The sequence below is a fragment of the Oryzias melastigma genome, linkage group LG23 (assembly GCF_002922805.2).
Source record: "Oryzias melastigma strain HK-1 linkage group LG23, ASM292280v2, whole genome shotgun sequence".
Lineage (NCBI taxonomy): Eukaryota > Metazoa > Chordata > Actinopteri > Beloniformes > Adrianichthyidae > Oryzias > Oryzias melastigma.
In genome coordinates, this window is record NC_050534.1 from 13,544,377 (window position 1) to 13,560,759 (window position 16,383).

General features: G+C 37.2%; 1 protein-coding gene across 1 annotated transcript in view; it reads right to left on the reverse strand.

Annotated features, from left to right (window-relative positions):
- atp2b1a (ATPase plasma membrane Ca2+ transporting 1a) overlaps positions 1 to 14,677 on the reverse strand; it is a gene marked incomplete in the record, with an annotated part of 39,837 nt that extends 25,160 nt beyond the window's left edge. The window contains 2 exon segments of the mRNA XM_024292392.2: positions 924 to 1,377; positions 14,404 to 14,677. Coding sequence (XP_024148160.1) covers positions 924 to 1,116 — 193 coding nt within the window.
- Between the last annotated feature and the right edge of the window lie 1,706 nt (positions 14,678 to 16,383).

Consider the following 16,383-nt stretch of genomic DNA (forward strand, 5'->3'; position numbering starts at 1 on the left):
AAAAAGCAGCTATGACAGCTAACACCAATAAATCAGTAAAAGGTCAAAAATCAAAGTCAATCATAGCAGCTAAGATTTATATTTTATTCTACTGCAGAAAAGCAACTATTTAGGGTTTTTTATGATTATAATTTGGATTCTGCAGAGGGAGAATCATTTTGTTGCTTTGAGGCAATGCATTCAGAGGACTGTCTTGCTGTTACAGTGAGTATGTGGTGCCGTTTTAATCTGGGATCAAACTGAAAATCCCCTACCATAAGAGTTTATTCAAGGTCATACAGACGATTATCTAGACTGTCTATAGAGAGACAAAAATCACACAGAGGTAGCAAAAAAAAAAAAAAAAGATTTATGGGAACAAAAATAGGAAACAAAAACCGATTGTGTACTTTTGTGATCTGGTCGACTTCTTTTGGGCCTCATTTAATGAATTTGGGCGAGCGTTAAGAATTTAGGCCTGTATGAACTTCACATGTAAAGTTTCCAGAAGATAAAACCAATCTTCTGCAAACGTCCTTTATAAAAAATGACTACTCGGCCGTTTAGCCACCGCTTCGTCCAACAGGCGTGGGACAATGGCTTCCCTGCAAACTGGTGCAGTGCCCATGCAACAGCTGGTCTGTCTGAAGCCTACACACAGACATGCAACACACAGACACAGAGGTGAAAGGGGAGAGAGGGAGGGTGTGAGGGACATATCCACAAGGCCTTGAAATAGACCAGGATTGGCCCAGGTCAGAGCCAGCCTGCCTGACCACCTGTCTGGCATATAAGTGTTTCCAAGGAAGTGATGTCAAGGTATGTGTGACATGAGCAATGACCCCTCTCCAAAGCTATTTGCACAGTTATAATTCTAACTGCAATTACTACTAGCACTGCAGCTAAAATATACTTCGTAGAATTTATTAGAAAAGTGACCTTACCATCGGTAGGTGATGTTTTTAGACGATTGCAGAGTCCTTGAGTATCCCCGTAAGATTCCCCAAGTTTGCTTATCGCTTCAGCGCCCCTCAGTTCCATTAAGGAGCGCAGTTCTTTAAGGGTGCAGCCAAATTCTGCATCGTGGTTGGCCTCCACCAAGGAGTTCTTTACCCCACTGTACGAGTTGTTTGCCATGGTCTTATTGGTACCCAGTCCTATCCAAAGCACTGCTGCTTTGACTCGCCAGTGGGGTCAAATAGAAAAGTGTAGTCTTGGGGGGGGAAATGTTATATCCTTCGGAGAACAAACAGACTTATAGTTCCCATAAACAACTGAAAGGCTCTTCACAGGCAGCTGGAGTCATATAGCAGGTGGTAGAGTAGGAATATTACAAAACAAGCCATTTCCCTTGGAGAACTGAGTCCCATAGAACCAGAGGTCACCATGTATGCAGATCTGAAAGAGACAAGAGCAAATAGAAGGTAGTTAGCAATACATACTAATAAAGAAATAAATAATAAAGATTCCAACAACTGGAGATAATCATAAATAATGTACAGAAAATACATCTTGAAAAATGTAAAACCCTCTTAAAATCAAAGTGTAGCCTTTCACAAATGTATAAACCTGCAACAGGGAACACTAAATATGTGTTATCAAACAAAAGTGAAATGCAGAAGATAGAGGCCCATGCAGTTAGATAATAACTAATCAGGCAGGCTGCTACTACTTTATGCGAGCAGTTCTTTGTAAAATCAGGGGTACTTTGTAGTATTACTTAGTGCAATCAAATATTAGCAAACATTTTAAGGGGGAAATAAAAAAGACCTAATTAGTAAGTAACTAACAAAAAATATGTGTGATGTTTTTTTTCTGCATATAGTCCAAAAAGCAGTGGGATTCAAGATACAGTGGGAAAACAAGCAAGCCTAACAACCTAATACAAAAAAAAGGTTTTGTTTTTAATATAGAATAATAGGTCGTAAACAAGGGTGAGAGGGCATAGCTGAGAACGTCTTTTATTCTATAATACATAGCAATTCCTTTAAAGAACCAAAACCATTGACATAACATTCAAAGGTATTTGGAGGACTTTCTGCCAGTAGAAGAACCAACTGCTCGCTTAAGAAAAGATCTAAAGACCATCACTGAACACAGTTTGTGGCAGGATCCACCAAACTCTGGAATAATCGAATTTTTAGCATGCAATTACCCAAAAGTAAAAAGAAAAAAAAACTTTTTCTGCACTCAAGCTTCCTCAGGACTCGCAAATATGCAGTGGAACATCGTCTTCTGGTCGAAAAGGAAAATTCTATGGAGAAATAAAAGGCACTTTGACCTCCAAGCAAAAAGAAAAGGGACCATCTGGCTTATTAACAACACATGATTCTAAAAAATAACCATCTGTATTAATGCAGGCGTGCATTAGTGCATTTGACGGCAACAAGAACATCTGTGAAGAGAAAGCCCAATTATTGCTGAAAATGAAGAATCCCCAAACTCTTCATGAACTATTAAAAAAGGGAGCACTTAAGGTTGATAATTTAAAACGCTTGCACTACACTAAAACTACATACTAGAAAATGTACCATACTGGTCACATGGAAGGCTTCACAGATTCAAAATGCAATACCACTGAACACAAAATGAACCTTCAACCAACAAGCTGCCATCCATATGACTACATTTCTTTTTAATGCATACTTATAAGGAAAAAAGAAGATAAACTTGTGTAAGTTCAAGAATATAAAAATGCTCCACAGTATGAAAAATAAGAGCAAAGCACACAATCTATGTAAAGAACAACAAAAAGAGGGCATTCACCTACATTTTTCATTCGACATGCTTAAAAGAATTAAGTGACGTATTTAGCTAACAAGACAAAATAAAATATTGTCTATTTTTATATTGGGTACTTGTGACCAGTTAAATGACTTTGTTTTCAACATCCATGGTTATTTTGAGATTTTTAAGAGTGTGACCAGTTTATTCTCAACAAAAGCTCTTGGGGAGGAATTCTGTTTCTTTGGTCTGGAAAAAGATTGGACTTCAGCTCTCTTTAGTTTTTATTCTTATTGCACTTTATCCAAGTCAACTGAATTGGTGAAAAGAAGTATTTGTGTGATGATCACTGATATGACTGACTTCAAATCACAGGGGCAGCTTTGAAAAACAATTATTAAGGTCTTTTGCACTTGTACACTTACAAATTTCTGAAAATAGTCTTATAATTCAAGAGCAGCCAGTCAGTTTAGGGATGTAGAGTTTGCCATTTGGTAAAATAACGTTGCTTGACTTGGCCGTTAATCTCTACTTTGTCCACAGAACAAATAACTGGACTTGTTCTGATGATCTTATCAAGTTTGTCAAACCATGGGTATTTGTATTTAGGGAGGGTGCAAAACAGAGATAGACTAAGATCATTTGATGTGGTTACTCCTGAGAGGAAAAGCAGAGAAGTGCTTCCAGTTTTAATGAAATAAATGCAGCGTTTTAACATTTATTCCCAGCTATTCAATGAAAATTATCCAGATAAATTTAAGGATTAAAACATAGTATGGCATCATACACGCCCCATAAACAAACAAGGGGTCTTTAGAGAAAACAGAAATAGAAAGAAGCAATATCTCACAGCAATATTAACATATAGACCTTGCACCAAATTTTTAAGCAGTGATTGAAAATTACTTAAGGTCAGTGTCACAGTTTCAAGCATCTGAGAAATTAGCATTAGCTAATGAAAGATTTGTCCAGCTTAAATAACTTTTTTTCTGTCTATGATGTTATTCAACTTCAAACATCTTTCATAGAAAACCATTTCTGTAAATCAAATTGTATACATTTTGAAAAGCCAAAACTTCCTGTCCTGGAAAACTAGAATATCCCATCAGACCAATCAATAAAGAATATTTCAGCACAAAAGTCAAGAGTCCTGCATCAGCGCACAGTGGCATTGATGGCAGGTTGCTTTGATAGTCTCCTTCAGGTCATGTGCAATGATGGGTGTGTTGTCTCATCTTGCTATTGAAAACACCCTTTTCTTCTTTTTAATTTGGGTCAGGTGAGGCAAAGCTGGTGACCAGTAAACCACAGTACCACAATGCTCAATGAATTAGCTTTTGGTACCTTTAGCAGTGTGGGTAGGTACCACATCCTGCTGGAAAATAAAATCAACCTCAACTTGTTAGTGGACTAATAGCATAAAGTGCTGTTTAGAAATGATATTTTATGGCTTGCTGCCCTGTTGAAGGGTGTTGATGACTGTCTATTGGACAGCTGTCTAGTTATCAGTCTTTCCCATGATTGCAGAGGCTACTGACCAACAATAAAAGACCAATTGAAACTGTGGGAAACTTTTATGGTGTTTTGGGTTAATTAGTGAATTAGGATAAAACACTAAAACACACAATACTCTAATTTTCCAAGACATTTAAATTTGGGGTTTTCATTACCTGTAGGCTATAATCACAAAAATGACAAGAAACAAAAAGCCTAAAATATTTTTATCAATGTGCAATGATTCTACATAAAATACAAGCTTCCCTTTTTTGAATCAAGAGGAAATAAATATTGAACTTTTCACAATTTTGTCTATTTTTTTAGATGCACTTGTAAATCTAAACTTAAAGCAACTTACAGGTTACTTATGATTGAGAAAGTGCGTGTTCTGTGTGTCTTGATCATCGATCATCAACCTTAGGAGATGATTTCCTGGCCTACCAGTTGGTACACACTAACCCAACCGCACTGAGCTAAAAATCACATCTGATAATCTCTGACAGCCACGTTCTCATTGGTACTGTCCTTCCTCAACAGTATTAGACAGTATCAGAGGCACTTTTTACACATTACAAAGAGATTTCATGTTAAATGATGCATGAAAATCTTGTATTTTCTAAATGGCTTTATGAAATGACTTATTGTTTTCTTCTCTAAGCACTTCCTACAAAACTGTTAACACATTTACAGTGTTGGATTGAAGTTTTGCAACACAAAAAATGCTCTGGTCCAATTGGTTTGATGAAATACTGATGAAATGCAATGAATGCATAAAGGAGGCTTTATTGGCATCCATTTAGGAAAAAAGGGTTAAAAATAGGCATGTATATAAAGAGTACATTCTGCATCAACAAAAACAAGCAAGCTACTAGGGATGCTACGATTCTCTATTTATAACCGAACCGTGCGTTACATCATTGAATAGAATCATGGGTAAGGTAAATCGTTGCATTGCTTCAACATGCTAGTATATGCCAACTGTAGAGTTTTTCTTCTTTGATACTTTCTTTTTATACAGTTTAAAAAAATGTCTTTTTTTAATTTTTTGTTGTTTTTTTAATACGAAAACATCAAACCAAAAACGAAACTGTGAAACAAAAATCAAGATGTAAACCAAACTGATGGGAAAGAGAATAGTTGCATCCCTACAAACTATAACTTCTACATTCTTGATGTTCACAGAGGTAGCTGTAATGATAAAAGGACATTTTCCAGGCAAGAAAAGCAAGCTTCTTGAGTTAGACGTTCAATCAACGAAAATGTTATTCTGTACTACAGGCAAGCACATCACTGTTAGAAATGATAAACATTTATGAGATTAGTAAAAATTTTAAGAAGCTCTATTATAAACACAGATGGTCTGCAGGTACACACAAGCTTTAGACTCGTTTCTATCTTCGTAGCTCTTGGCCACTGGATTTGTAACCGTGTCACATCATGAAACGATCAAAGTTCATATTTGATAATGTCAATTCAGCACTCCACCTGTGCTTTGCCCAGTTCAAGTACAAGGTGCTGATTTGCAGCATAAATTGTTGACATAAATGGGTCTCAGAGAGAGTGTTTAATGCATGACAAACGCTGCAGCTTACTAGGCCATGTCCCTTTAAAATCTGAAGCAATTTACAAAAGTTCCTCTTTTAAAAACATGACGCAAAGCAACCACTTAACTTCATCAGGAACTCATGTCAAATTGTACACTGCAATTTCAATATTCATACACAAGAACAAGATTATTTGCAAAAATTACAAAACATTTATCCTGTGAAATGCCTTTTCACATTTACTGTAAAAGATGTAGACTCTGAGAATTACCTTTCAAATTATGTTTCCCACATGGAAACATGTAATAAAATATTGCCTTCAGCATAAACCAGTAGCATAAAACAGGTAACTCTCGTTTTCATGCTTAGAGAAAAGTGCAGCACTGTGTAAGATTCAAAGCTCTTAAACAATATCGAAATATCACTGCTATTTTTTCAATGAGCAACCTTCTTTTCTGGTCTACAGGGTAATAAAAGCCAGTTTGGCTAGTCGGTATGCAAATTTCTCGCATATTTTTAGAAAATGACATTTACAAACTGACAGCACGGGCCTTTAGGGTAGTGGGGGTTTTTTTACATTAGGGCTGCAATGGTTTGTTAACAAATTTCTACATGTTGATACAAATTTTTCAACATCCAATTTTATTGCTGATGTGTCATTAAGATTCCTGTGCAGAAATCGCACAAACTGCAGAGAAACAGCAGGATTTTATTGCCTCCATTCCTGTTTTTCATTCCAATACTCATCTGCTACACGCTGCTGTTGAAAAGTTCATAAATTCTTGCTCAAGATGCTGCAGTGTACAAGGGTGTTAACTCTCGATGTAAACAGCGTTCACCTCTGTTGATTGTTAATCATTAGAATGTGAAGTTTTTAGGTTCAGCAGCTGCTTTGACTTTGTGAGTCGTTGCTAAAATTTATTGAGCAAAATTTCAATAAGCTACAATCTTCCTCAAACCAAGTCTGTTGTTACATTTGAAATTTGCAGTAGACAACCCAAAAGGCTTTTTGCTAAAAGTAACAAGATATTTTGTTTGGGGAAAAAATACATATCCGCTTGCATAAGACCAGCACAAAAAATTTCAAATTTATCGATATCGCGATATCAGCCTGTGCAATACGGGTATCGCAAAAGACGATGTAAACTGCAATCATAGAACCATAAAAATCCACAAACATGCTAGAACAATCTCATTTAAGAAAATTAAATAGAGCCCTTTACACTGTTGACCAATCAATCCTATGTAGGCTAATTTGGAGTTTAATTTAAGTTATGTTGACTTTTGTTTCAATAAAACAGTTGCAGTGAAATATGTTTTTGTTATTTGCTTTGCTGTTTGTATCGCAGGCCATATCATCATCGCAGTATTGATCACTAATATCACACGTCACAAGTTTTCCTCATCTAGTGCAGCCCTAGTGTGCAATGACCTATCCACATTCTAAAACTGGACATGAATTGGTTTAAAAATAAAAGTGAAAATCATAGTATATAAAGACCTACTGTTGGGCTGAATCCAAATTGCTTCCCTACCCCTATGACTAGTCCATATTACTCCAACTGTAGGGGTATTTGAAGCTGTAGTGGTGTCAGAAAGTGTTGTTTTTTGTTTCCAGCAGTTCAACGTCTTGTGTATTCCTCAAATACAAAATAAAAGCAGGTTCTGATTTAATCGCAGGCAGAAATTGCTACCAACTTACTGTAGAGTAATTGGTGAGGAAACAAGGGGCACAAAGACCAACTGACTGATTACCCCAGGAAAAGCCCTCAGTTTAATCTAATTAGGACTGCGGCATGAGGGAGCTCCATGGTGCTCGTCATGGAGAAGCAGCTATCTACTGAGCTTTAATCAGTCCAGCACAATAAGCCTGATTTATCCATTATGACCAGGTAGAAATGATTTTGCATTATAGTAGCAAGGCATGCACACGGCATGACTGCGTAAATAGGGGGACTTAAAAAGCAAGTTCTGTTTCTGAATGTAGTTCATGAAGTGCATAGTTTGCTTTTGCAAAATATTACCTAGGTATATGGTGGGAGGAAAATCTTTTTATCACTTAAATGTTACAAATTTTCCCCTAAAAATAATGTGATAAATCAAAAAGCCATAAACATACACACAAACTGATAATTATAAAAATATTTTTACAGACTAAACAGATTTATATGAAATGTATAATTCTATAACTAGAAATCAACAACAAAGTTTAATGACTCATTAGTCAACGTTGTCTCCTCTTAGTTGATATATTTTCAATTTAAAAAATGTAATTTAAACGTCAAATGTTTGTATTGCCCAAATTTTTTGCATGTTTTAGACAAAAAAAAAGATTATTTTACTTTTAACTGACATGTTTCTAATTTCATTAGAGAAAATTCCACATTTATCGTGTTTTAACATGCTCTCGTGGTATTTTTCTCATGACTGAGGACATATTTAAAGAATACTAAGCTTTAAATTCAATTTCTGAGTATTTCTGTATTCAAATTGTTGTGAATCAGGAGCAAACAAAAAGAATGCAGTTTGAAAAAGTTTATAGCTATGAACTTTCAATGGGAGGGCCACAAGCTTCTCCATCTATTCCGATGCATCCGCTTCTAGAATACTAGATATATATACACGACTTCATTTTCCTCAACTGAGCTGGCATCTGACTCAAAACTGTACGGCTGGATTGTTCACCATTTTGTATCACAGCTAATGTTGGGTTGGGAATGTGAGGGGTTGTAAGCTAGCGGGAGGGAGTGTAAAGAAATGCATGATGGGAAATAGTGACAGGCATACTCCACAACAACTATCCCACCCACAATTTAGATGTAAATTTCTAATGAACTATTGGTGCTCTGCAGAAACTATGTCCTAGAAAATTACAGTTTCTTTGATTTCGCAAAGAAAAAAAAACAGCATAATCATAATTAAAAGACCACTAGAAACACTTTTACAAAAGATGATCGTTGTGGGACCGTGTGTGAAAACCATTCTAAATTTTGTAAAAAGAAATTTGAAAATTTAAATCAGTGTGTTAAAAACAAATGGAATCAATTCAATATTTTTTGTTGTAATAATCTTTCCTCATGAGCATATGCTAACAAATTCATGTCTGCATATTTAACAGAGATCCTATATCTTCTCTCAGTGCTCCCTCCATCCATCTCTAATCACTGCATCCTCCTCACTCCCACCAACTGCTCTTATGTCCTCCTTCACTACATCCATTATCTCCTCTTTGGTCTTTCTCTAGGCCTCCTTCCTGGAAGCTAGCTAACTGAACTTGGAGATTTGAACCAGCGGTGACAGAGCTATATCGACTTATGTTCAACATAGTTTTCCAACACTATGCAACACAGTTTTATTCATTTTAATAGAGTTTAATCAACACTTGAGTGTCTCTAAGTGCATAACCATTGACTATAACGGTGTCAGTGATGATACTGCAGAGAAAGTGGTTATTGCCTATTAATTTGGGAAGAATTATGAGGCCATTTCCAAATAGTATTAAGTCTATGATTCTCTAGAGATAACCTTTAATAAGGCTGCCAATCTACTCGAAAGACATTAACGGGGCGTAACTGCAAACGGGGGAAAAAAAGCACTATACTTCTAAAAGAACACTTTAAAAACTTAATCTCAACAACTCTTAGGCGTGTGTATATTGAGATATTTAAGTTATACACAAAACTGTTGGCACACTTAGTTACAGAAAGAAAATCCACAATAGTTCCTAAAATAACTGAAAGTAATGCATAAAAATGTAGTTTCATTTTAGATTTTCCAATTCTGGACTTTTAATCATTTTAAACCTGTGAGTTCACCTTGCAAAAAAGGTCAGTTTATTAGGCATTGACAGGTACAGTTTGAAATTAGAGCAACTTTTTGATATTTCTGTGGCATGTTCATTTCTGAACAAACAACAGCATTGAAGATGATTCACACGAGGAAATGAGCCAAAGCAGAAGACAAAAGATCTTCCCTCTGTTAGCATTCTTTTCTAATTAGAAGAAACCAAATGTACATCCCTTCACTCAAGTGGGATTAAACTGGATTTATTTTGCATACTTGAAAGGCCTTTCAGTTTTGTCTAGGTACGATTTGGCAATTTAAAAAATAAATTGGAATAACCAGTTTTGTTTGTTTTTTTAACGTATTTTAAATTTGTACTATACCTAAAAATTGGTTTGATGACCCATTCCACTGTAAAAGCTTGTTTTTGGTGTTTTTAATGCGGTTTTGTGGTCTTATGGTTAAAATGCATTACTTAGCATTTCTTTTTTTTTAATTGTTGTAAATCAGGAGATGGAAAATGTAGTTGGAAAAGCTTATAGCTGTGACGTAGGTGCTACAATCGACAGGCCACAAGCTCCCTATTCCACTCCATTCCCATGCATCCAATAGATTCATGTACATCTTCATTTTCCTCAATCAAGCTGGCATCTGGCTCAAAATAGTACAGCTAGAAAGCTCCAATATTGCTTATAATTTTTGCGAATAATGTTAATGGTTTTTGGCTTTTTGGGTGAAAATTCTATAATCATAGTTAAAAGACTACAGGGAAGCATATTTAATATCTGCAAAACAACATATATTGCAATGCATTCACACAATAAAGCTCAAGTAATACTAAATAAATAGGTTTGTGTGAGCATCACCTAGATAAAGGAGACCACTGACACTGGTAAAATGATTACCACAAGTATTAAAAAGTGGCACTGATTTAAAAAGTTTCTTTCAATTCTTGATAGGATCAAGACATTTTGTTCAAAATTGTCCAGCTTCATACCCAGCCTTAATTCTTTGAGTTTTACACATAGAAAACTTTCAAAAAACATTTCTAGCAAGGACTGCTTTTGTCAGTTCAGGGAGATTAACCTGGAATGTAGACAGTCAGGGTTGTCGATGTTTTTGGGTTTCCTGCGGGACAATTTGTGCACAAAACAAATTTAGGGAAAAAATATATATATTTTACCCTGCAAGCAGTAAAAACAGTATTTCTAAATTGTGTCACAACAACACTCTACAGAAATTGTTTTAAAAATGAACTTTACTTTTAAATCTTAAGTACTAAATCCAATTCTTTGGGGTCACCTATCTCTAGTTCTGTTAAAACCCAACCTTAAATACACTCTAACCTGCAAGTAGCAACATCTAAAAGAAGAAAAGGAAGTGGCAACATTTGCTGCGCAGTGTCAGTTTAAGGTTGGGGAGGTCACATGTCACAACAGTGGAAAATCATTGTGATTGGATCTCCAAGTCAACAGCTGTTGTGTGATATGGTTGAATGACAGTGGGTATAGTTAACCCTTTCCAGACTACACACACACACAAAAGCACAGCTTGGCAAAACATTTAAACTAATTTAACCCCAGAATTGCAAACTTGCCAGTCACATTTTGTAACCAGGCAGCACAAGACCAGAATCTAACATCTTCCACTCAGGAACACCTCCACCCACAGGATGTGGCAAGAAAAAGTAAGCAGAAAGGACAAGACGAATATGCTTCTCACTTTGTGACAGGTCTAAGGAAACCCTTTGGCAATTTGAACACCTCGGTGTGCCAACAGCTCTATGAAAGTTAAGGATAGCAATTCTAGGGTTCCCTCTGCCTAATGCAATATGTGGTATTTTTAGCTTCCCCCAGACTGCCTCCTCCCCCTGCAGCCTGCCATAGCTGAACTGGGTCAGACCATGTAAATGTGGAGGGTACAAAGGCATAGACATCCAGCCATCTTTATGGACCATGGCTTGCTACTACTACTATAAGAGCTACTTTGCTCTACATGATAACCACTAAACTGTCCCCACAAACCCTGTCAGGCTGCCAGCTCGTGAGAACTCAGAGGTGTCAAGACATTTGAGGTGACAACACCCTCATCCTGCAGTGGATGAGGGTGTTTTCTTTACGTGAAATGACCTTAATTTGGGCCGTTAACTACAAAAGATGATTGATATCTTCAGTGTTGTTTTTTTTTTTTTCTATACCAGTTAGATAAAATCTGTGTCTTTTCAAGATGTCTAAAATCTGCTGAATGTGAAATTAAATACAGCCAAACTATATAAATATGTAGGTATAAGAAAAGTTGCATTTTAAATGAATTGTCTAATAATTAATCAAACGGTCCCTTTAAAATTGACTTGGCTTTAGCATGTTTGGCAAATGTTAGCTTTCCTCCTAAATCAAAGCGTATAGTAAATATGTTTCTAAAGAGTCTGATAATTGCTTAGAGTTTAAAAACATTAATTTATGGTAATGCTAATTTGCTAAAATTTCATTTTTTCTAAGGCTGACTCCATTCTTTAAAGTCTGTCAAGTCACTAATGTTTGAACCTGAAATTATTTCTTTCTACAATCAAGAAAACTAACATTCCAGTCACCACCACCGTCCTCGTAAATGAAAGATCATATATCTTCATACCCACTGTCACAGCATCCTAATTCAAGTAAAAGATGTAAGAAAACTGAACAGCAAATTATATTTTTCATTGCAGTACAGTCAGAATAGATAAGAAGAAATTGGGGATTCCCTCTACATACATTTACCAACACAGCAGTGCATTTCAGTTGCTGTGAGGGAATAACCCTTACAGAATAAGAGAACCAAAAAAACTTCTTGAGTACATGAGATCACATCATGGTACAACAACAGATCACATTTAGCTTTTGGTGTTGGTTTACATATGACTCGCTGTTAGCTTTAGACCTACACTGACCACATACCCAGAATAATGTTGCATGTTCACCCCCTTCTTTTTTAGAAAATAACAGACTGACGGCTATAATCTTGACATTGGGGTATTGTTAACAGTTTGAACAGATGCCGGAGAGCAGAGCAAGGCAATAAAAATAAAAAAAAAAACTAACGTGTCAACTCTCCTCCCATCTCGAAGGCAAGTTCCCCTAACAGCTGCTAGACAAGGGAGAAGTATATCTGATGGAAAGTGAACTCCATAGTCCTGCCCCTAACACCCCACAAATAACGACCCCTCTGTGACTTCTCAAAACCTCCCTTCAATGACAATCAACAGGCAAAAGGAAAACCTTCTTACAAACCTTCTTGTCGATAGAAAATAGGTCTTCTAATATTTTTAACATTTAACTATTTTAATTAAGTATATCATCTAATTGACTCTTTTGCAGCACCGTACACATACAAATGCAATATTGAACTTGATCTTGATGTTTTGGCATCATGTACTCATGTATTGCTTAGCTGTCATTAAATTATGTCAAACACACAACACAGCTTGCATCATTGAATTACAGTCTATTCCCTTTGGGCTTGTGCCTATTTTTTTTTTATGTCCATGCATTTAAGATTGAATTAGAAGACGTCTTGGAATGACATGCAGGATCACGATTTCTTCCACAAACCCAAAGAAGAAGACACGGCTGGTGCAGCCGCCCGCCGACCCGGTGCTTTTAATTGGATCAAGAGTGATCCCTTAGTCTAAACGCCAAAAGGTGCTCTCGCATCAACGTGATAACGGGCTTGGGTGCAAAGCTGTGTTATATGGGCCGTAAGGACGAAAGAGCGTAGCTGGAACATTTTGTAGGACTGACACAAATAAATAAATATCAAAAACATACACGGTGGTTCCTTATTAGAAATTTGCTCGGGTACCAGTTACAGAATTCATAGACGATAAAAAAAAATGACGAGCTCTATCGTACTATAAAGTTAACGGTAGAATAATGTACAGAAGGGATGACGACGGAGGAGCCGTTGAATGCCATGAACGAATGGCGTTGTATTCTCAAGCGCACCCAGGAATCATAATTGTACTTACATAAAAACCGTGGTTTCGCGACCGCCGTAAAGTGACAAACAGCTGAGAGGACTTTCGTGAACGAGCCTCCGAGTCTGAGCCCCGCGAGGCTGTCCTCCTCCTCAGCCGACCGAGGCGCGCGCGGAGTCCACAAAAAATATCGTCTCCAACCGCGTTTAAGCGTCAACCCCCCCTTTCCCGACGTCTGCTATCATCTATAATCGTTGAAAATTAGTTTCCGACGGATTTCATGCCATGCAGGTAAACGAGCAACATGTACATTTTTTCATGTAACATACGGGTAACTTTTAGAACGATATGGAGGCTTAAAACAGTCAAATGTCAATTTACTGGCATTAAAATTGACAGAAGAAGAAAATGATTCTGTCTGTGGTGGTGACTACCGCTAGCCACCTAGCTCGTGTCCCCTAGCTTACGCTGGGTTTAAAGAGTGGAGAAATGCATAAAAATAAGAATAACGGCGAATTTTAACAGACTGACAAGTCCACCAAGTCGCTCCACAACAACAGCACAAGTCCATAAATTAAGCACCAGAAAACAGCATCCTGGAAGATTAGAAACGCTGGTTGAAAAAAAAAAATGGGACGCCGAACGTCAGTATCTGAACCCAAGATATAACGTTAGCTAACGCTGTTAGCTTGGTATATAGTAGCTAACAAGGCACAATGCAGCACCGGAGCCTGGCCCGCATTGATCTCTGCACACAAAAATAAAAGATTTAACCGGTGAGGGTTGTACGTGCAATGTCCAAAATACCCGAAGACGCCACATGGCTAGTAAGGAGCGCCTTGTCGCCCGAACCAGTAAAAATAAACAACCGTTTAAAAAGAAAATCACAGATACATCGATATAACAGGGAAAAAATGTACTTACTCCACTCCGAAGAGCAACCCAGGTCCCTCTCTCATTAACTCCCCCTCAGTCTCACCGAAGACTAGACTCTCTCCTCTGGTTTGAGGTGAAATCCCGCCTACTGCGCTGTCACAGTCACAACCAAAGTGTCTTGTCTCGAATGTCAAGATGGTTCCCTCCCAATTCCATTTTCATAGGAAACCTTTCGCTTCAGGTCCGGTCAATTTGAATAGATAGGTTGTAAACTCAGTAATGTGAATTCACTATAATTTTTTGTTAATACAGAAAAGGCTTAAATATGATTAATTTTACATAAATACCCACTCAATAAAGTGGAAAAAGAACGAGGTGTCTAAACCGGAAGTATACTGAGGTGCACTATCTTGCCACGCCTACTCTCTTTATGTCACAACACCTCCTGGGACATGTGATGAGCGTCGAATAGAGGATGGGTATGAACCGCTGTTGTGGATTCCCATTGGCCCAGCCAGCATATCAGTCGCCTATGGAAACAGCTACGTCACGATCCCCTCGTATTCCCTCTTCGCTCCCGTGTTGCTTTATAATAACAGGATTACTGAACAGTGCTCCCCGTCATAGGACGCGTCCAGTGAAAAGAAGGCATCGAAACATCACTGATCTGCTTCTGCGGTCGGGTTTGCATGATCTCCACCAAAGCACCACAGCACTTCCCTCAGTGTCCAATCAAGCCCGACGTCATTCTTTCCATGACGTTGCGCGTTTTCCCCCTCTCTCTCTCTGGATTCAATGCCTGCATTATTTGCGATTCTTTAGGACTGTTGAGAGGTCGCACTTTCTGCTGTTGGCCGGTCATGGGGACAGCAGTGCCCAATGGAGCGATGCATAAACAACATTATGGATTCAAAAACTTATACAAGAATTATCTATACAGGGACACGTGAACTGCAAACCAATTCATTAACTTTTTTTTTTTTCATTCCAAGATTAATAAATGTCCATCCAAACTGATATCAGAGCTTTAGTTCTAAAGTACATGATATACAGAAATCAACTATGGTCAAATGTTTGTGGAATATTGTCTGTTTTGACATAATGGAATTCATAATTGACATAACAGACCAAAGTACGGTGGCCCTGAGGTGCAAATCACATCAACAAATCACTTGATGCTAAAAATATTTTTGAAAATCAGAACTTAAAATGCTAAACAAATATTAAAAAAGAACATTGCACTTTGGAAAAATAAAATAAAATTCCATGGACCAAAAAAAACACACACACACACATTGAGGAACCAGAAAAGGCAGGTACTATAAGACATCGCTGATTGGATGATGATATCCAGTATCGCTTCATCATCCAATCAGCGATGTCCCATGGTACTTTGTGTTTAATTTTTTAAAATTTATATTTGATTTCTGTAAATTAAATTAGCTCTCTGAGATGTATTCTTCTTTTTCACAGAAACCAGAAAAGGTATGGGACCACTGATTGGACGATGATATCATTTTTACTTATTCATCCAATCAACGATGTGCTAAAGCATCTACCTTTTTTCAGTTTCTCATTGTGTCTTTTTAGCATTTCCTTTTGTTTTTTGCAAATCACTGTTTTATTTATTTTGTTTTATTTTCTAAAATGTAATATTTTGTAAAAATCTGTTTTGCTTTTTTAATTGCCGTTGTGATTTTTAAGATGTCTTTTGCGTCAAGTGATTTGGACTTCAGGGCCACCGTACCAAAGTGTACAAAAACAAAAAGTTCATTTGCAGATTTGCAAACAGCGGAAAAGCCAAACACGTCTGTGCACGTTGACTGTATATAGAAAACTGGATTGAGCGAGTGTGACATCACATACGTAGAAAATGAGTCACTTCTGGTTGCAACCAAACAAAGTCAGTTCAGTTGCTGTTTTTCCGCAGTATATCCGACACCATGTTGGAACCTCAGTGAGCTGTGATTGGTCTGTGTTTCTATGGCAACCAATCTCGCCAATCAATTGTGACATATTAGGAGGCCA